This window comes from Akebia trifoliata, chromosome 10 (assembly GCF_017979445.1).
Source record: "Akebia trifoliata isolate Shusen 1 chromosome 10, ASM1797944v1, whole genome shotgun sequence".
Classification (NCBI taxonomy): Eukaryota; Viridiplantae; Streptophyta; class Magnoliopsida; order Ranunculales; family Lardizabalaceae; genus Akebia; species Akebia trifoliata.
The window spans coordinates 4,616,766-4,639,855 of NC_141384.1; the positions used below are offsets into that span (position 1 = coordinate 4,616,766).

A 23,090-nucleotide genomic window follows, 5' to 3' on the forward strand; every position below is an offset into this window, starting at 1 on the left:
ACTTTTATAGAATAGATGATCTTATTTGAAAATTTTTGGGAGTTAAAAGGAACAGTGTACTGAAACGGGAATTTTGTCACAAGTTGTGCACGTTGAGGGAAATTTCTCTGATTTTAATATATTTTATCCTAATGAACAAGTCAACAAATGACGATGATGATGACGTTAACGTAATTCATTTTTGATCTTAAAATTAGTTTAGCCAGTTAATATCACCATCTAAGTAAGATACCAAGACTCCTCTCTCTCTCTCTCTCTCTCTCTCTCTCTCATGCATATTAATATATACAAGAGCAATTGAGGCATGATAAGAGAAAACCATATCTAACGCATCTCTTGCCATCCCTCTTCTTTTATCACCAAACACCACAAAGTTTCTTTCTTCTCAGCCCACATGATTAAGAACTCAACCCAAATTCTTTCTTCTTTATTCTTCTTCTTATTCTTATTCTCTTGGAAGTTCGTCTTCAGTAGTTTATTGGTCATGGCTCGGAATACAACTTCCTTGGAGTTCAATGTTGGTGTTGTTCTTGATATGGAAAGATCAGTGGGAAAAGTGGGGTTGAGCTGCATGTCCATGGCACTCTGACTTCTATGCTTCTCACAGTTTCTACAAGACAAGATTGGTTCTCCACATCAGGGACTCCAACAAAGATATCGTTGGTGCTGCATCTGCCGGTATTTTTACCGTATATAGTAATATGGAAAGAGCTTATCATAATTTACATAATCAAATACGTTTTGGAAATATCTACCTAATACGCGTATAAATTTATCCATCTGTGTCAAAAGAAATTGCAGTGAGTCTTTTTACACAGATGGATAATTTTATTGGGGTACGTAAATATTTCAAAGAATCATGCTAGAGTTCTAAATTTCCTGACGTGGAAGTGTGTAAGAACTTAGATGCTTTTCCCTCATATCTCGATGAAAAGCATCTATGTTTCCTACCCACTTCTACCTCAAAAAAGTGAGATGTGTGGTAAATCTTGAGGTCACGTAAGCATTATTCTATATCAAAACCATATCCTCCTAAACACTTCCTTGTCAGAAAAGTGTGATGTGAGGTACAATCTTGAGGTCACTTCAGCATTATTCTATTTCAAAAGAGTTGTGATGACTACCGCATGTGGCACACTCAATCGACTCTCCTGACGTGACAAGTTCAAGAACCGTAGATCTGTATGCCGTGGGATATAAAACTGCACTTCCCAATAAAAATGTTTATCCCAGGGGAATCGTGTATCCCAGAGCATATAGATCTACAATTCCCAAACTTGTCACATCAAGAGAGTCGGTTGAGTGTGCCACGTGGGGTAGTCAAATTATCACGATTCATTTCAAAACCATATCCAGTTATGAGATCAGAAGTTATATAGTCTTGCTCGAGGGACCTCAAGATTGTACCTCATATCTCCCTTTCCTAACATGGAAGTGTGTAAGAACCATACATGATTTTTCACTTGCCGTCTTAGGCCCATATGGTATATAACCAATTGAGTCAAGTCAAGTCGAGTCTAGTCATAGGAGGCCAAATTTCAAGTTGACGCAATTATTAAGACTTTGATTGTTACTACTCTCCTTCCCCATTTAAAAAGCGAGCTGCTCTTGGCATCTTAACTTTTACTTATTACACCCCAATTTCTTAAATCACGCCATTCAAATATTACAAATTAAAATTTTAGTTCCAACTATTACTTCAACATTACAAAGGATTATAACACGTTCAAACATGGGCAGTTATTTACAATTAGGATCAGGCTTATATAAAATCTTATCCTAAGTCTCATAAATAAAATTCAAATAACAGAGAGAGAGATTCTATTGGCACCTCAACTTTTACTTATTCTCAATCTTTTAACTTATTTTTTATTTTTAAAATTGGAGTGTAATAAGTAAAAGTTCGAGTGCCAATAGCAGTCCTCTTTAAAAACTATAACGTTAGTTTTGTAATCTCTTTCCTTGGTATACCCATTATTTGGAAGTATGGGTCATTGTTATCAAATGAGGGTATTAAACTGTTAGATCACCGTCATCATCTATATTCTTTTTGTTTTTGAGTTAGGTTTGCCTGACTAATATAGTCACACTCCCATCCGCCATTGGGTCACCGTGTTGAGAAAGAACTGGCCATAGAAATCAGCTATAGCCAATTTTTCCACCAGTGAAAAATGTTGGTGAGGGTGGGGAGCTTGACTATGTTTGTCAGCATAGAAGTTCCATTTTTCTTTTTTTCGGTATTTTTTTTTAATAGGGGTATAATAATAAATTAACCTGTCATTAAAATAAAATAAAAGATTACAATTATACAAATAATACTAGATGCTTGTCAAAATGGTAATGTAAATATTCCGTTTGACTTGTGTGGTCGAATGTCCAAACTGATCAAAAAACATATATAATAAGAGTAAAACATGCTATGATCAAAAGTTAAGAAATTTTAAAAATTTTTACTTATGTAACTTAGAAAAACACTAAGCTAGCTAGATCAAAAGTTATGAAACTTTTAAAACATTACTACTTGGTGACTTGTAAAAACACTGTAACTTATGATTTAGGCATTTATATGATTAATGTTATATATAGTTTTGAAGTATGGTAGTGCAAGCTACCAATAAAGCATATATAATAATAGGAAAATTCCTACCTAACAAGTGCATAAATAATAGTCAAATGAATTTCTAGATTAAAAATTATGGTCTTCATAAGAAGCCGAAGTCTCGTTTCTAAGTTATAAAAAAAAAAACAGGGAATTTGTCCCTTGAGGTTATTAAAATATGAATTCATTATTTGGTGACAATTGAGCTAGTTCATATTATAGATTTTTTGTTGAAATGAGAAACATTTTATTGGAATATATTTTAAAATAACTTGAATCTCCAAAAAAAAAGAAAATTTTACTAAAGTGTCTGTTTGATATTGCATGGAAAGCCAAATTACATGGTATTCAAAATCCTTAATTTCGTTTTTCTTTCTTCAAATACAGCTCTAGACCTGTTAAAAAATGTGGAAGTGCAAGCCATCATAGGACCAGTCTCATCAGCACAGGCCAACTTCATAGTTGATCTTGGAAGTAAAACACAAGTGCCCATTGTTTCTTTCTCTGCAACAAGTCCATTTTTTCTTCTACCCGAACTCCTTTCTTCATTCGAACCGCTCAAAATGACGCCGCTCAAGTAAAAGCCATTGCTGCCATTGTTCAAGCGTTTGGATGGAGAGAAGCTATACCCATCTACGAAGACACAGATTATGGAAATGGGATTATACCTTATCTAACTGATTCCTTCCAAAATATCAATACCCAAGTTCCCTACAGAAGTGTCATTCCTCTTTCAGCCACAGATGATCAAATTCTTAATGAGCTTTACAAGTTGATGACAATGCAGACTAGAGTCTATATTGTACACATGACAATCTCTCTTGGTTCACGTCTTTTCTTAAAGGCAAAAGAGGTTGGAATGATGAGCAATGGGTACTCTTGGATCATCACAGACGGACTAACTAATCTTTTAAGTACCATGGATTCTTCTGTTATTGATTTGATGCAAGGAGTATTGGGTGTAAGTCCTTACATTCCTCAATCGAAAGAACTTGAAAGTTTCAGAGTTAGATGGAAAAACAAGTTCCTCCAAGAGAACCCAAACATTAAAAGAGCCGAATTAAGCCTTTTTGGGCTATGGGCGTATGATACAGTTTGGGCATTAGCACTGGCAGCAGAGAAAGTTGGGCGTGGAAACTACCACTTTGTGAAGCCAAAAGTCAACAACAACTCGACTGATCTTGAAACGATGGGAGTCTCTAAGACAGGTCCTGAACTTTTGCAAGCAATTTCAAATACTAGATTTAAAGGCTTGAGTGGGGAATTCATTCTCGTCGATGGACAATTACAATCATTTACCTTCCAGATACTTAATGTAATTGGCGATGGGGGGAGAGAGATCGGTGTTTGGACTCCAACATCCGGAATTTTGAGGAGATTGAACACAACTAGTAGAAATATGTACTCGGATTTTAAAGCCAATCTCGGAGCGATCATATGGCCCGGAGATTCTACAGATGTGCCGAAGGGTTGGGTAATTCCCACAAATGGGAAAAAATTGAGGATTGGAGTTCCGGTGAAGGATGGTTTTACTGAATTTGTGAAGCTGATGACAAGGGACCATTCAACCAACTCAATGATGTTCACTGGGTACTGCATAGATGTGTTCAATGCTGTTATGAATGCATTACCATACACCATCCCTTACGAGTTCATACCATTCCAGAAGGCTGATGGCACAACTGCTGGGACTTACAACGATTTGGTTTATCAAGTGTATCTTCGTGTGAGTTCAAATATTTTTTTCGATTGTTATTGAGTGAGTTTTTAATCTTTGTGTTTAAAAGGGAATACTTTTGCTTGCTAAACAGAGAATTGATGCCGTCGTTGGAGATACAACGATTATAGCCAACCGATCCTTGTATGTAGATTTTACAATACCATATACTGAGACAGGGATAGCAATGCTCGTGCCTGTCAAACATCGTGAGATTAGGAACAATGCATGGAGTTTCTTGAAGCCTTTAACCTGGAATCTTTGGTTAACAGTCGGGGCCTTCTTTATTTTCACTGGTTTTGTGATTTGGGTCCTTGAACACCGAGTAAATGATGAATTTAGGGGGCCAACAACTAATCAGTTGGGCGTGATGTTCTGGTTCTCTTTCTCGACACTTGTTTATGCCCATAGTAATATTTCTTCCATCTCTTTATAATTTACAAACTATATGTAGGTTTCAATAGAGTTCGAGGAGTCAGCAGTTCAAAAGAACCCATGTTATATTTAACTATCTTTCGACATAATATAGTCTGGTGTAATACATTATCACACCATTAGACCAATTTTTAGAATTTGTTAGCAAGTTTTTTTCATAGATGATAGTTAGGCTCCGTCTGATGGGTAGCCTTCCAATAAGTTCAGAATCTCTACTATCTTCCATGGGGTTTAAAGACTTAAGCTGATGGGTACATTGTAACAAATTTTAGAGGCCTAAAGCACATCTCCATACCTATTTTTTTGATAATTCATCAACTATTTTGATGAGTGCAGGGGAGAAGGTGGTGAGCAACTTGGCTAGGTTTGTGGTGATCTTATGGATTTTTTTTGTGCTTGTACTCAACTCGTGTTACACAGCAAGTTTAACATCAATGTTGACAGTTCAACAACTTCGGCCGACGATCACTGACATTGAACAGCTTAAAAAGGCTCACGAATTCGTTGGCTACCAACAAGGTTCATTCGTGTTTGGACTCTTGAAACAAATGGAGTTTGATGAATCTAAGCTCAAGGCCTATGTTTCCCCAGAAGAGTACGATGAAGCTTTATCAAAAGGGAGTCAAAATGGTGGTGTTGCCGCTGTTTTTGATGAAATCCCTTACATAAAGCTCCTCCTTGCCAAATATTGCTGGAAGTATACAATAGTTGGATCCACGTATCAGAGCAATGGATTTGGCTTTGTAAGTCTCTCTCCTTCTCTCTCTGACCACCACCACTAGTACATAAATAGGATTGGAATCCATAGACTCATAAAATAAAACTCACACAAACATACAATCCCTTCCTTAAAACACAGAATCCAACTGTCAAGATAAAACACACATCTATGATCTATGAATGATCTATTCTTGTGAAATATCTCAATGACTGGATTTTGCATCTTAACGATTGGGATTGCACATTTATTTATATATTTTATATTTTTTTCATGAGGCTACAGATTCCAAATCATATTGTTGAGTTAAGTCCCACATCGGACACAAATTGCCTCATCTCTCTTCTTATAAGATCTTGGCCTCTCTACTCATTGCCAATTGATTTTGAGTTGAACCCCAAATTTGCCATGGTATTAGAGTGGGCCTTTCTCTCCTCCATGTGTTTTGGCCCAGTCTGGCCCACACATGCAGGGGCATGTTGAGTTTAATCCCACATCGGACACAAATTGCCTTGTCTTTCTTTATAATATCCGGGCCCTCTCCATTCATTGCCAATTGGTTTTGAGTTAAACCTCCAAATTGATCACATATAAATATAGGTACGTAAATATGGGGGGATGCTAATGTACCATACAATCATTGGGTATTGGAAAGCCTCCATAACTTGTTTTCTCCAACATAATCATCGAAATGTAATTTTTTTTTTCCTGGTCTTTTAAATAAAAGAAAGGGGTTTTACAAAGTTTTTTTCAACAACTTTATATGATTTTATGATATTTAAAAAAATATCATCACACAATGATGATAAAGTCCTTTTTTTTTTATATTAATGGAACACAAAAAAGAATTTCCTTTTAAGAGCTATTTATGGGGGGAAAAATAAGAAATTTGAGGTTAGTAACTTATAATGGTTGTGTAGGGTGGTAAGCGGTTCCCATATTTAAGTATGGATGTATTTAAATCTTAGGTCAATTCGATAAAATTTCTATAATTTTTGCAGGCCTTCCCAAAAGGTTCTCCTCTAGTACACGATGTTTCGAGGGCAATTTTAGATGTAATGAAGGGAGATAAAATGAAACAAATTGTGAACACATGGTTTGGACAGAATACAAGTTGTTCAGACATGGGATCTTCATATAGTCTCACTCTAGATAGTTTTTGGGGTCTCTTTCTCATAATTGGTACCTCTTCAATGTTAGCCTTACTTATATACTTTGCTGTTTTCTTTTACAACCATAAGCATATATGGAGAGACATTGATCCCAAAACATCGATATGGCAAAAAATTTGTATCATGGCAAGACAATTCGATCAAAAAGATTTGTCTTCTCAAACTTTAGGGAAAACCGAACTCCAAAATCAGCCCAACATAGAGGTTATGAGTGTTGAAGCGACAGAAGGAACGTTCACTCCCTTGGAAGACCATGGATCACCCTCCACAGATTTTGGCAATTCAAACCCAGAAATATTAACCATCCAAGGTTATATAACTGATGAAAGAGGTTGAGATTTAATTGATTTTAGATATTACATGCAACATTGTCAAATTGATCCATAATTTGTGTGTCAATGTAACAATTTGTATGTAACATTTTCTTTTAGAGAATGAACTAAATGGCTTCTTCAAGGATTGCAATTACTTGAAACTATTTGATGTGTGTTAGTTAATACCAAAGTTTAATAATTTGTGTGTAAAACTAATTTATCGCCCATCACTTTGTCCACAGTGCTCGTTTTTCTGCAAAAAATTCTAAGGATGTATCATCAGTCTGTTAATGATGAAGTGTTGGGAACATGCATAGATGTGATATGGAATATTTACCAGGAAATTAACAAATAAAAACAAAAGCACAAAGATTTAATAGTCTATTGGAAGATCATTTATAATCATTTTCGGAGTAAAATCCTTCATGTTTTGGTCTAGTCTAAATTGATCACGGCTCAATTGAAGTCCATTTGAATTGAGCTATTTCCAACTCCACTTCCACACATTTAACAATGTGATCCATCCTCTCTCTTAGGTAGAAAATCCTTATGCAACTCTTCATCTCATTTGTGATAAATATTTGATAATAAAGTCACTCTATTTAACTGTTATACATGTGTAAGGTGGTTGGTATGTTTAACCCGCAAAAGTAGGCAAAAAAATACATTCCTAGAGATTATTGGTTTTAGTAAACTCTCGTATAATCGTTGATCACCATAAATTTGAGGAATGATATTAGATTATTAGATTATGATTCTAAGAAATAAGGTGTATTATTATCATAAAATGAATATTAAATTAATTTTCTTTATTTTGAGTTTGTTTTTACTTAGGATCATCCTTTATTGCAATATAAATCTTTAAGTTATAATGTAATTCAATTTGATTATCAAGGAATCCTTGGCTCTACAAGAAACGTCTTGAAAACTAGACAAGCAAATCTCCCTCTTCTCTACAAGAGAGATCTCTGTCTCTCTCTTTTTTTCGATCTTATACATTTTACTCTTTTTCTTAAAGAGTCGCAATAATATGACTCAGCAGGTGGCATACTCAATCGATTCCCTACCGTGAAAAGTTGAGAATCATAGATCTGTACCCCTCAGAATACACGATTGCACTTCCCCATTCAAAAAAAGTGTATCCCGAGGGAGCCATATATCCTGAGGCATACAAATCAACGGTTCCCAAACTTGTCCACGTTAGGTAGTCGATTGAGTATGCCATCTAGTGAGTAATATTATTAGGACTCGTTTTTAAACTCTAAAAAGAATTGTGCATCTTAACAATACATCACATATCACATAAACAAATTAAATCCCAATCATTGGACGTCATTTTTTTTATGGTCATGATTTTGTGATTTTTTATGAGTCATTTTATAATAGTAAATAGATATCAACACATAGAATAAAATATCAATCATCAAATACAAATGAATCGTGCTGGTATAACATTAAAAGTAACTTCGATTCTCACAGTCCTGATGTGGAGGTGCACACATTGGCATAGATGCTTTTGACTTGTATCTTGGTGAAAAGCATCTATGATTCCAATATATCCACATCAGTGAGAATCGATGTCAATTTTAATGTTAAAAAAAATACTTCAGCGTCTTCCAATATAAATAACTAGGAAAACACTAACTTCAACTGACGGTTGAGATGCTAGAAATTCCCAAGAAAAATGTCTCTCTAGAATATAGGGACAGATCTCTAACAACATTTTATTTTTTATATCTCGAGTTCTCAACCGTCCGTTTGATGAAGTGCGTTTTAGCAGAGTGCATGAAAAGTTTGAATCACCACACATAACCTTCCACGTGTAATGTGAATTTTTGTGGTTAACAAACTCAACATTCATTGCCACGTGTCTACTTTCTGTTGGTTGAAAAGATTAAGATTGTAATTTGTTAACCCATCAAATCCCTATATAGTAGACGTTTATATGTAAGGAAAATACTGGAATGGCACAGTTTATTTACTGTGATTCTCACAATTCTGACGTGGACATGCATACATAATCGTAAATGGTTTTTACTCATGATACGTACAATTATGTATGCATGTTCACGTCAGAATTGTGAGAATCACAGTAAATCTTGTGTCACCCATTTAATTGAAATCGAACAGGAATCGAAACCAAATACCTCGATTTCATTTTTTATTGGAACCAATTAGAATCGGGTTTAAAATGGAACCAAACCAATAGGAATCGGAATCGAAATCATTAGGTTCTATCTAATAGGCACCCGAAACTGATTTATTTTGTCATTTATTTTCATATTATAGATGTTTAAGGCATTTTTTATTTCAAAAAAAAATACATGTCATATAAAATTCTTCAATTTTTCATATAAGTTATCGATTGAAACTTAAAACGAGTTACTCTTCTTAAAAATTATTACTTTTGACAAAGATTAAATTCTATTTTTGAAAAAATAATAATAATTTGTTTATTAACTATAACAAATTATAACTAAGTTAATTATTTTGTTGATAATATGTTAATAATTTTGAAATAAATTTTTTTAATGATAATGATTTGAAATATTTTTTTCTATCAAAATTATTGGGTACCCGTGATTTTTGACAGTTTCGATTTCATTTATTTTGAAATCAGATTCGAAATCAACAAAAATCGGAATCAAACTAATGTAATAATTATGATTCTAAGTTCCTTAAGAATCAAATCGAAACCAACCGACCCATTGACACCCCTAACTTCAACCCAAGTTTGAGATGTTAGAAATTCCTAAGAAAAAAGCATATCTAAAAAAGAAAAGATATTGATCTGTAAAAAATAGAGTCAGATCCCAAAGTAAATTTTATTTTTTTATCTCATCTCAGCTGTCTCTTTGATGGAAAGCGTTTGTAACAGCGTACATGAAAAGTTTGAATCAACCGCGTAAGCTTCCACGTGTAATGCCAATTTTTTTTTTTTTCTGTCAACGAATCAACCTTTTTATAGGACACGTGGCCACTTTCTGTTGGTTGAATAAATTAAGATTCCAATTTGTTAACGCATCAAATCTCCATACAGTAGACGTTGATATGTAATACATGTAGTAATTAGTTGTATGATCGTTACGCTGAGATTGACTTTAGATTTTGATGACTTTGACTTTTTCTTGGTTTCTTGTGAACCAGCCAAGTCTACGAGGACTTCCCAGTTCCCACCTACCTTCACTCGGCTTCCTTGCTTCTTCGTCCACCTCACAACCCTCTGTTTTTCAACCTCTATTATTGGTCCCACTCTTATCTGCTTTTGATTCGGTAGTTCAGAAGCTATCCTATTAAATGGATGTAGAGGGTTAATCACCGTATATTCCACTACCCCCTTCTATGTTCAAAGACCAAAGTAGGGATGAGCATTTGAACCCAAAACCCGAATTGGAACTGATCCTGAATTTTATAAATATTAAAGTATTGAATAATGGATAAAAATGTTATTTAAATAAATCTGAATTTGAATCAAATTAAGGGAAAAATCAAGATTTTGGATTTGGATCGATTTCTAATTGGGCCCTAACTGCTTAACCCGAACACAAGATGGAAATTTTCTATTTGGTTTCGAGTTTAGCTCAAAATGATAACATCATGTTACTGTATTTAATTGCGTACATAATGATCTTGATGATTCATGATTTAAACAATACGGATTGGTGGACTCATGCTTTTGGAATCCAGTAGCCATTTAATATGATAGGTCGTAATTCACTTTGCTCCAATGATGTTGGGTTTGACTATCAAACGTTGTTCTTCACGTGTTTAAATCTCGATACTGATCTCACGTCATTGGATTCATGGCAAGAGAAGGATGGGTGGGCTAGTAAATGACACGTGGCTTTTCAAAAAGGAATCAACTAGTTGCACACCACCTATTACTAATTACATTCCATCATTTAAACATCCCCTTTGCACTACATAAATAAATAAAAAATATTACACTCTTTTTTTTTTTTTTTGTCTTTATTTCTTCTTATTATTTTTCCTCAACCTTGCCCACATAATTAGTGTTTGTTCAATAATTTTTGGGTAGTCTAGTATGTTTACTAGCATCACAAATCCTTGAAATCACCTTCAAATTGATAAACCAAGGGAGGACTCTTGTTGATGATTTTAACATGAGGTTAAAGAAACTTGTTGGAATTCTTATCAACACTTTGAAGTGATCGGAAATTATAGAAATCCAAGAAAAACTAGTACCCTCAATAGGTGTCAAAGAGAACACAAGTAAAATCAATCACAAGAAAAATAGTGTACGAGCAAAGAAGAAGATGCCGGTGGAGGATAAATAAAACCTAAACCTTAAGAGTTACTTTAATGAAGTGCAATAAGTAGGTTTAAGTCGAGGTTATAAAAAGCGGGAATTTTTAAAGTTTGGGGCGCAACCAACAACTATATATTGGTGTGAAACTAGTTGGTCCCTTTCAAAAATTGACTCAACGATGAACCTTAAATAACACGTGGTAATTGTTGATGATAATAACTCCAATTAAGGATTTCAATTGAGTCCAAGACCCTGCTTGAGACACTACAAATCACTTGTGTTTGCAAATGATTTGCAATGCAATGTAAATGATTTGCGACGGAATACTTAATATTGAGGGCATATTTAAATTTATTCAAACTTTAAATATGCCCTCAATACTTGCTATATTAACGTACATATGTGAGAAAGACCCCACAATTACCTTTTTTCCTCCCCCTTCAACTTTGTCTTTACTCTCATCTTCCTCCACATTTTTCCATTTTCAATAATACCTTTCTAATTTTACTATTTTTCCTCTTTTATCCCTTCAACTCCAAGGATTTTCTAATAATACCAGTCCAATTTTATTATTTCTCCTCTTTTACCCCTTCAACCCCTAGAGAGGATGCCTGTGCCACAGGCACGAGCGAACTCTAGTATTTAATAAAACACAATGGTAGGGCCCACTTGTGGGGGATAAACATTTCATCCAATTGCAGTGACTATATTGTATTGCTTTCCTCCTACCTTTTTAAATTTATTGTCATTACTCTTCTTCTCCATCACTCATTTCTTTTTTCAATAATACCCTTCTAACTTTAATATATTTTCTCATTTACCCCTTCAACCTTAACGATTTTTTAATAAAATCCTTCAATTTTATTATTTTTCCTAATTTATCCCTAAATATGATGCATGTGCCGTATACACAAACAAACTCTAATTTATATAATAAAACATAATGGTGGAACCCACTTGTGGGGAATGAATGTCTCCTCAATTACAATGACCTACTTTATTATTTTCCTCATCCCTTCAATTTTATTGTCTTTACCCTCCTCCTTCCCTACCCATTTTCATTTATCAAAAATAGCCCTCTTACTTTATTATGTTTATTCTTTTGCCACTTCAACCTCAAAGATATTTTAATAATACCCTTTCAATTTTATTATTTTTCCTCTTTTACCCCATTTACCCACAAAGAGGCTGCTCGTATGTACGGTACAGACAAACTCTAATATATATATATAAGGAAGTGTTCAAAGGCTCGAAAGAGATCTAAACATTGTACCAAATATTTTTCAACATATGGGTTAAAGTTTCAGAATGGATTGATTTTTGTAGGATGATTTCTATGGTGAATTGATCATCTTCACAAAAAATCAGTCCATTCCAAAACTTCTAGCACATATATATATATATATTTGGTAGGACCCACTTTTAGAGAATAAACATCTCATCCAACTATAATGACTCTACTGGATTGCTTTCCTCTTACTCTTTTAACATTATTACCATTACTCTACCATTATCTTTCTAACTTTAATATATTTTCTAATTTACCCCTTCAACCCTAAAGATTTTTTAATAAGACCTCTCCAATTTTATTATTTTTCCTCATTTACCCCCAAAAAGGATGTTTGTGTCATAAACACAGGTAAACTTTAGTCTATATAATAAAACACAATAGTGGAGCCCACTTGTGAGGGATAAACGTCGTTTCAGCTACAATGACCTACTTTATTGTTTTTCTCCTCCCCTACCCCTTTTCCATTTTAAATAATACACATTTAACTTTATATTCGTTTCTCTTTTACCACTTCAACCTCAAAGATATTTTAATAATACCTTTCCAATTTTATTATTTTTTCCTTTTTTACCCTCTTAACCCCCAAAGAGGATGTTCGGCATGGACGAACTCTTTTTTTTTTTTTTCGGTAAATGGGGGTTAAGGCGGATCCAACAAGGATTATTAGAAAAAAAAAATAGATTACATCCTTACATAGACACTCCCTTGAGCATCCTCCTTTACAATGTTCATAAGATCCATAGGTACCATTAGGGAGCATAGTCCTCTCATCGTTGGTCCCTGCCATAAAGGTTAGATAGGCAGCTACTCTATTACATTCTCTTTAGACAAACACAAAGTCGATGTAATAACTCGACAAGTTTTCTTCCAGACTTAGTTAATTAAGTTCAGCACTCTCCAAGAGCAGGAAATTTCTCTCTACAATTTTTAATAGTTGTAATAGAGTTTGAAGCCATCCTTATAGAAGTACAGTTGAAGTTGAGGGCAAATTGCATCCCATGTAGGATTGCTCGTAGTTCGTGCCATAATGCTGATTTACCTTCAAACCTATCTAACCATGCTGCCAAAACCTCCCCTCTTGAGTCTCTAATCACTGCACCTTGCCCCCCTTAACTACCACAAAATGTGCCATCAGTATTCACAAGCCAATGGCCTTGTTCAGAGCCTTCCAGGAACAAATTACATGGTGGTTTTGTTGAAAGGATCCCTCAATATTCCAAGCCCTCAAAACAGCTCTAGTCTCCAGGTTATTGGGAACTTAAGATTCTGGCTTGAGAAGCTTAGCGCAATATCATCTTCTATTTGTTTTAAAATCTCCACGGCTGGGTGGTATTCATTTGGAAAATTTGCCTGCATCTCTCAAATCATAGATGATATAAGAAAGCACATAAACATACTCTCATAATTTCTACATTTATAGAGAACCTACATTTCACCCATTGCATCTCGGAGCTTCAGCTACCAATAGGTTTTCAGATATTGAACTTGGAAAAGATCCTTCCCCACATCTACATGTGAAAATATATATATTGGGTGGAAATGAGGAAAAATATGATGCACAATGATCAAGGTCTAGAAAGTCATTTATAGAGTCCTAATTACATAGTATCAGTAAATTATACACTAAACCCTCTAATTGCATACAAGTTCATTGTTAGTTCATAATAATTTGTGTTTTCTATTTGATTATGTAATTCGGAACTAATTACTGTTATTTACGTGTAACAGGAATTATTCATAAAGTTTCAAGATGAATCAGTAAAAATCAAAGTTACCACTATGATCCAGGATCCAAAAGAAGACCATAGACTAAAAGTCAAGTCAATTGACCAGAACTTCACGGCGGTGCCATGGTCAACTGCAATAGCGCGATCAATTAAGAAAGTCAAACCTCGAGATTTGTACTGAAGCTTGACGGTTGGATACCATTCGCAGTAGATTATTTTTAGTATTTTTTATAAATATGGAATGTCTCCGAAAGCCTAATTTTTATAGAAAATCTTAATCTGGTCTCTCTATAAATAGAAAACCAGACCAAGAGTTGAGAAGGCTGGATTTTAGAGAATTAGATTAGTGTTTATTTTCTTTCTTTTCAGAGTTTTATGAAAGTTGTAAGGAGGCTCTACCAATTGAAGTCAAGCAATAAAGATAACTTATCTCTTTTTTCTCTCTTTTCTCTCCATGTTTTCTTTATTTTATTTCTTGCTTTATTGTTCTTGCGATGACTATTGGCTAAATCTCCGGTAGATCGGTTGAGGAAGCCTGAGCAAGATTTGTTAGTATTTTACGGTTCTCATAATGATTTAATAGTCTTATTGTGATAGCGTAGGTATTTATTATTATGTTGAATATTAATTATTTTCAAAGTTTTGATAGTCTCTTTCTTTGATAAGTTCAAGAAGAACCATGCTCTAAAGAGAATAATATTTACTTAATCATCTCGGCCTAAACTATTTCATACTTTTGATTTTGTTTATATTATAACTACTTGATTTTCTGATCCACAAACATTAGTTTTGTTTAGTGGATTGAGATAAATAGAAAATCAGAATTCACTGATAAAGTTTGTGAGGGTGGATCCAATTGATATATACTTTTCTCTCTCATATTTTTAAGTTTATTCTATTTTAGTAGTTTCTTTTAGATAAATCATATTTTGCAAATTGTTTTTAAATCACTTGTTAAAATTAAATTAGATTGGAAGTAAAGAATTACTTTGGATTAACGTTGTCTCTATGGTTCGACCCTTGCTTGCCAATGTTTTCTTTTATTTTTTATTTTATCATCATTTACAGTTCGAACACACAAGGATTTTGGAAGTCCATTGGGGATGGTTAAAACTCTTTTTCTCCTGAAATATAGTTAAAGGGAGTAAATAGGGGAGAGAAATTTTGCTCACAGTGCTTATAGAATCCGGAACCCACCAACCACATGAGGCCACATGTATTGAATGGCATCCCCAATTTAAAAAATTACCCTCATTAAGCTTGATGTGGCACATGCCACATAATCTGTGAGCAGGGGTGGATTTAGAGTGGGTGTTGTGGGGGCACTTGCCCCCACAAGAGTTTTCAAATTCTATGGATTAATGTGCTATTTCGATAGATTTTAGCGACGCATAAAGAAATTTACTACTATTACCCCCACAATTTTTTTCCACTCTTAGTTGCCCCCAAAACAATTTTTTTTTCTACCCTTGGTTGCCCCCACAAGAGCAAAGTCTTGGCTCCACCCCTATCTATAAGCATTATGACGAGAAATTCTCTGAGCAAAAAATCAGTCAAGAGAGACCATCTCATATGCTTTAATTGGATTAATTAGAACTTATATAATAACTAAACTTAGTTATTAATTAACTAAGATTAACCCATAGAAAAATTAACTAGGATTAATAATGGCTTGTGCTATATTAGAAGTATTATTAGATTTTTCTATATAAGTCAATTGGGTGATCAATCCAAGGAATCTTGAACCTTACTAAGCCTAAAAAATTTGTGAGAAAAATTGAGCCAATAGTTGGGGATTAATTACCAATGGTTGAATTGTTTTCATGCCGAATGGATCAAGAACATAGAAAGAAATGTTTCAAAACGTGTAGTATATATGGTAATGGATATATGAGAGGTACAAACTAAAGATCCATAGTGCTAAATTGTGATACTTTGCCTTCAAAGAACCCTAAAAGAATCTTATTTACAAATAATGGCCATACATAAAGATAATTTAAAAAAGAGCAAATGAAAGACCATATCTAAATCACTTCATAATTCACAACAACTCATCAATTAATTATCTACATCTGTGATGAAGTTATTAAAAATCGATATCGAACAAAAGGCAAAATATATGGACATGCATCATTGATCCATGGGGATCTACATGCCTAGTCTTTAGTAAATTTGACATAATTTTGTCATACGGACTCGAAATTCGACGATTTTAAAGATGTTGGAAAGATGACTCAGAGGGTTACGTAACCAAATGCCCAGACGTTCATTTCACATACACATACCCTATGAAAATATTTTGACATCGTTTACCCCTCAGAAATCATAGTCAAAGTTGGATTTTCTATTTATAGAATTTTTTATCGCGAATAACTCTAATTCAATTATGATTCTAACGTTGTGACATATGAGTGTTATTAAATTAGAATTCTGAATTCAATTATGAAGTAATTAGTATTTTTATTATTTTTAGACTTACTATAAATAGTATTTAATATTTTTTAGTAAGTACGCCAATTAAAATTTGTTCTTTCTTGTTTTATAAATGCCATTGTAACTCCATTTTGGGAAAGAGATATAGAATGTAAGCTCTTCTTCTTCTTCTTCAATTCTTTGATCTTGTTTTTCATTATCGAGGATTGTTTGGATTAATCATGACCCGTTAGGAATTTATTACAAATTGGCTTGATTATTTGAATTTAATAAGAATAAGCAAATCAAATCACATTGACAATTCATGTAGACATGGGATTCCAAGAACTAAGACATGTCCACCTCCATAAAAGGTGACTTTTTCTTTTGTCTCCTTCTTAAACAAAGTAATCCAGTAACTTCTTAATAGAAATTAAAGTACAAGAACAATATCAAAAGAGTCATGATCATATGACTCGCTAGGTGGCATACTCAATCGACTCCTTGACGTGAAAAGTTTAGGAACCGTAGATCTATAAGTATCGAGCTACACTTTTTTTTAGGGAAGTGAGGTCGTGTATCCCAAAGCATACAGATCCATAGTTCCCAAGCATGTCACGTCGGGGAGTTGATTGAGTATTGCACATGGTGAATCATATTCACAGAACTCCTACTCAAAGGAGAAGCTAAGGGCTTTCTTGTCATTATGTGATATTTTATTTTAAGAAGTAATATGTTAGTTTGTGTATGATGATGTTCCAAAACTCTACACACCTCAAGATCCGGACCACAAGCTTATTCAACTATACTCTAATCCTCGAATTTTCAATATTTTGTTGTTAAATCAAATTTTCAATATTTTGTTAGTTGGAACCTAACAAATCAATCAAGAAAATTTTACATTTATTTATTGATTTAATATTACTGTATGTGAAAACAAATTACCTCACTTCCAAATTCATATCTCGAGGTTGATCTCCCTCCTATTCCTACAAAAAAAATCTCAAATATTGGAGGGTTTCATAGATTAAGACCCTCTGATGATCAAGGGGCTAATCGGACTATGAGAAAAAAGTCCTTTAATTACTAGTGTGTTGATGCCTTTAGTTATGGATTTTTAAAATTCTTCTTGCATTGGTAGCTTTCTTCTTGATAATACTGCATGCATTCTCATATCCTACTTGTACTAGGATCTTTCTATCTTCATTTCGCTGATTTTGTTTATCACATTTTTTCTTGTGCTAACCTCCTATTAATTTGATTCAAACATTTTTCTCTAGTTAGGATCTTGTAGGCCTTGAAATCCAATCTCTTTCTCTTACTATTTTTGTGATTTTTCCTTAATGAACTAATCTCTCAGTCATATAATGTCGAGTGCTTTAGACTTTTACATGCACCACTTAGAATGAATCCTATCTAGGAGTCAGCTTAAAAGGCCACATCAATTATTCCACTTGCTTATACGCAATTACACCCCCACAATTATCCCCTTTTTTTTTTTTTTAATATTTAAAGCTAGATCTTTTTGTAAAACATAAAACAACGGAGAGCATAAAAAATTCAAAGAAAACACAAGGATTTACGTGTTTTAGTCATCATTTTCTATTCGTTAGTCTCTCAGTGACGATTGAGGTCAAAGGTTAGTCATTAGTTTGAAAACAGGCGTGGGCTTCTAAATATCCACTAAATTAAAACATGAGGGGTATGTCTATATTATCCTTACAAATTTAAAAATTTTGTTGGACTTGAATTAATGATCCACCAACTATTGTTGAAACCATGGACTCAACGATGAACATCGAGTGAATGTAATAAGAACAAAGTCTAGTCAATTATGTTAGTCTTACTACTCTAACAAGACTCGGGAAATATTGAAAAGTATGCATCCCCACCTTCTTCCTCTTCTTGATCTTTTGTGCTTATTCTCCTCTGATTGTTCGTGATCAACACTCTGATCTCTTCCTCTATGACTTGTTCTAGGACTTCTGGAGATCTAATCCTAGACGATAAGTCAACGGTCTAGGTTTTTTTTTCACGTTGTGCCTACGACATTATCAACATAAAAAATAAAAAAAAACATCTAGATCATATGCACCCAAGGGGGAGGAGAGTTTCAATCCTGCACCCTAGGTGCATACTCTCCGGATTCTTAAAAAAAATCTCTCCCCCCCCCCCCCCGCCCCCGCCCCCGCCCCCGCCCCCGCCCAAGTGATCGCTGATCAACGATCTAGTTTGAGCTACTCAAGAATTTGATTGTTGATCAAAAATCTTCTTAATAGTGATTAATGATAGTTGACCGGTGATTATTGGTCCTTTTTTTACTTTTAAAAAGAAACTTAATACTGATTAATGATCATGGTCTTTTTTTAAGGGAAAAAAAATTAAGTCATTGAGCAGTATTAAAATATGATCAGTGCAAATACAGTTTTTGAAATATTTATCAAAACAATAAAATACCATTTTAGAAAGTAACTATTATTTTCAAAACGGTGAGTTTTTGGTTGATTTTTATTTGACTAGTAACGGTAAAACTATAGAGTGGACGATGGACTTTAAATGACATGTAGCAATTGTGGACAATTATAGCTCTAAAGAGGCCAAAAATGAGTTAATATAAGAGTCCTGTTGAATGCACTCGGTTTTGGTACGCGATTGATGTGACAAGGGCATAGAACCAAAGATCTTTCTCATCGGCATACACAGGAAAAAGATGTGCGGTTTTATGCCCTTGCCATGTCAATCACGTACCTAAATTGTGTGCATTCATCATTATTCTTAAAGTCATGATAATCTGACTCTCCTGACTTGATAAGTTTGGGGACCATATATTTGTACACCTCGGGATACATGGTTCCCTTGGGATACACATTTTTTAATGGGCAAGTGCAGTTTTGTATCTTGAGTCATAAAGATCTACGGTTTCTAAACTTGTCATGTCAAGAGAGTCGATTGAGTGTGCCACGTGGGGTAATCCGATTATCACGATTCTTACTCTTAATATAATGAGATCAAAGAGCCAAATTATATACTTTAGTCCTTAATAAGACAAAAGGAAATATTGAAAAGGGTTAGGATCCATGTACACATATATTTTCTCATATATCTGCAATGTATTTTGTCTTATGTGGGCTAAAACTTTCAGATTAAGCTAATTTTTGGTGAGGAAATCTCTATAATGAGAAGATCATCCTCACCAAAAATCAGTTCAATCCGAAAATTTTGACCTCATCAAAAGTGATTTACAAAAAATGAACGGTCCACGATTTTCAACTCATAAACATAGGGTTAGAAGTTTTAAAATTAGCTGATTTTTGGTGAGGATGATCTCCTCATCATAGAGATCATCTTCATCAAAAATCAATTCAATCTGAAAATTTTAGCACACATAAGACAAAACACATTGTAGATATATGAGTAGATATGTGTGTACGCAGGACCTGCTAATCATCGTTGTCTACCTGTTTTTTAGGTAGATCATGACCCTCTTGAAAAGTATGCATACACATGACAACCTTTTCTTTGACTCCTGTGTTTTTTCTTGGTCTTCTGCATTTAATGTTGAATTACTAAGTAATTGACACTCTAGAAAATGTGAATGATTCCCCTCTATGTTTGATTGCATGGAAAGTGACTTCCCATGGAATTTGAAATCCATGGAAAAATAGTTCTGGAAAATAGGTAGGGTTGGAAAATCAAATTCTATTGTTTGATTATACTTGGATAAAATCATGGAAAAATTATATGAGGAAAAAGAAGAAGAAGAAGAAGAAGAAGAAGGAGAGGAGGAGAAAAAAGATGAGAGGAGGGAAAGAGGAAGAGGAAGAAGAAGATGAAGATGAAAAGGAAGAGGGAGGGGGGAGGATGTCATGGTAGCGGTGACAAAGGTGGCGGCAGAGGTAAGTGAGGAAGAAGAGGGAAGAGCATGGTGATGGTGGAAGCGGAGGAGATGAGGGATGAAGAAGGAGAGAGAGAAAGAGAAAAAAAAAAGTGACCAGAGATGGTGATGACGGTGACGACAACGACGATGGTGACGGTGACGGTGACGAAGATGGTAACGGCGACGAGGTTATTGTGATGGTAGTGATGATGATAGGGAAGAAGAAGATATGAGTGTGGAAGAATTGGGGATGAAAATTTTTGGTGGATTTCACTTTCCTACCCATATGGGTGGGAAAGTGAAATCCATGTTTTGGTGGACTTTTTGATTGAAGTGGAAAATGAATTTTCATTTCCATGTGCAATCAAACACTTGAAAATGTCATTTTCTGTGGAAATTGATTTTCCACCCTATTTTCCATGTGCAATCAAACATCCCCCTCTATTACTCATGCGTTTCTTGTTGGAAAAGAAAACTTAATAGTACTAATGAATGATTATTGATTGTTCTTTATGGAAAAACAATTAAGGTCAATGTAATTAAGTACATTTTTGAAAATTGTAAAATACCCTTTTGGTAAATAACAATTATTGTCAAAACGGTAAGCTTTTTTATTTTACAATAACTAGTAATTAATTTGCTTTTACACTAATTTTTTACTCAATTTATTTGATTTACTCATCTATATGTATATGTACGTGTGTGTGTGTGTGTGTGTTGTGTGTGTGTGTGTGTGTGTGTGGATGGATCAGGATCCATGTACACCTATATCTACCCATACATCTACATGCTATGTGAGCTAAAAGTTTCGGATTGAGCTAATTTTTAATGAGGATGATCTCTATGAAGAGGAGATCATCCTCACCAAAAATAAGTTCAATCTGAAACTTTTAACCTCGTCAAAAGTGGTTTACAAAAAATTGATGGTCCACGATTCTTCAATTCATAAATATGGGGTTAGAAGTTTTAAAATTAGCTAATTTTTTGTGAGGATGATCTCCTCGTCATAGAGATCATCCTCACTAAAAATCAGCTCAATTCGAAACTTTTAGCCCACATACGACAAAACACATTGTAAATATATGTGTACACAAATCCTGACATATATATAGTTTAACAACCCTAAAGTTTGCTAAACATTTTTTAAAACATGGGTTAAAAGTTTTGGAATAAGCTGATTTTTTTGTGAGGATGATCTCTATGATGAGGAGATCATCCTCACCAAAAATCAGCCTATTCCAAAACTTCTAATCCCGTCAAAAGTGATTTACAAAAATTAAACGGTCCACGATTCTTCAATTTGTAAACTAGAGTTAGAAATTTCAAAATGAGCTGATTTTTGGAAAGGATGATCTCCTCATCATAGAGATCATTCTCACAAAAAATCAACTCATTCCAAAACTTCTAACCCATCTTTTGAAAAATGTTTGGCAACTTTAGGGCTGTTGAACCGCTTTCATATATATATGGGGTCCCATTCAGCACCAAACATTTGGCCAACAATTTAGCCAACCATTTTTGTCCTACATGGGTTAGAAGTTTTGAAATGGACTGATTTTTTGTGAGGATGATCTCTACGGTGAGGAGATCATCCTCACCAAAAATCAGCCCATTCCAAAACTTCTAGTCCCATGTTTACAAGTTGAAAAATCGTGGACCGTCCATTTTTTGTAAACCATTTTTGGTGGGGTTAGAAGTTTTGGAATGGGCTGATTTTTTGTAATGATGATCTCCTCACCATAGAGATCATCCTCACCAAAAATCAGCCCATTCCAAAATCTCTAACCCATGTTTTGAAAAATGTTTTGCCAATATATTTGGTGCTGAACATTTCCCATAATTGAACATAACAACCTTCTAGATTTCATGAAAAACTTCATGGTAAAAAAAAAATGAACAAAAAAATAAAAAATAAAAACCATATTTTTTCAAACTTGATCAATGGTGTTGAAAATGGGTAGCTACTAAGCACCCAAACTTAAAATGAAAATACAACGGTAAAAAATAACTTTTTTTTATATATATATTTTTTGTTTTGAAATTGATAGAATTTCATCATCTAGTTATCTTATTAGGAAATTTCAATTTTTTTACCATGGGCAAGAGAGAGAGAAATTCTCTTATTATCACTTACATATCAATGCCACATGTCAACATGGCGTTGGTCTGTGAGCAAACAATTACTTAGGAGGGTAAAACACGAGTGATTGTTTCTCACAAACCAACACCATTTTGACATGTGGCTCTGATTTGTATGTAATAATAAGAGAATTTTTCTCTCTCCTGCCCATGGTAAAAAATTGAAATTTCTTGATAAAATCATCTTGCCGCATTTAAAAATAAAATCTAATACAAAAGTGTTTCAGATGATGAAATTCTATCAATTTCAAAACAAAAAAAGAAATTAAAAAAGCTATTTTTCAATGTTGTATTTTTATTTTAGATTTGGATGCTTGTTTTTTTTTTTTTTTTTTTTTACCAAGAAGTTTTTCATGAAATCTAGAAAGTTGTGGTGTTCGATTGGCAATATGATAATTTGTGTATCCCACAATATTTTT

General features: G+C 34.0%; 1 protein-coding gene across 1 annotated transcript; it reads left to right on the plus strand.

The window, feature by feature from the left end:
- The first annotated feature begins 2,940 nt into the window (after positions 1 to 2,940).
- On the plus strand, positions 2,941 to 5,533 carry LOC147392871 (glutamate receptor 2.2-like). Its single transcript, XM_086456433.1, is given in 4 exon segments — positions 2,941 to 3,115; positions 3,118 to 4,347; positions 4,394 to 4,726; positions 5,088 to 5,533. Coding segments are annotated over 4 exon segments (2,184 nt in total).
- The last annotated feature ends 17,557 nt before the right edge of the window (positions 5,534 to 23,090 follow it).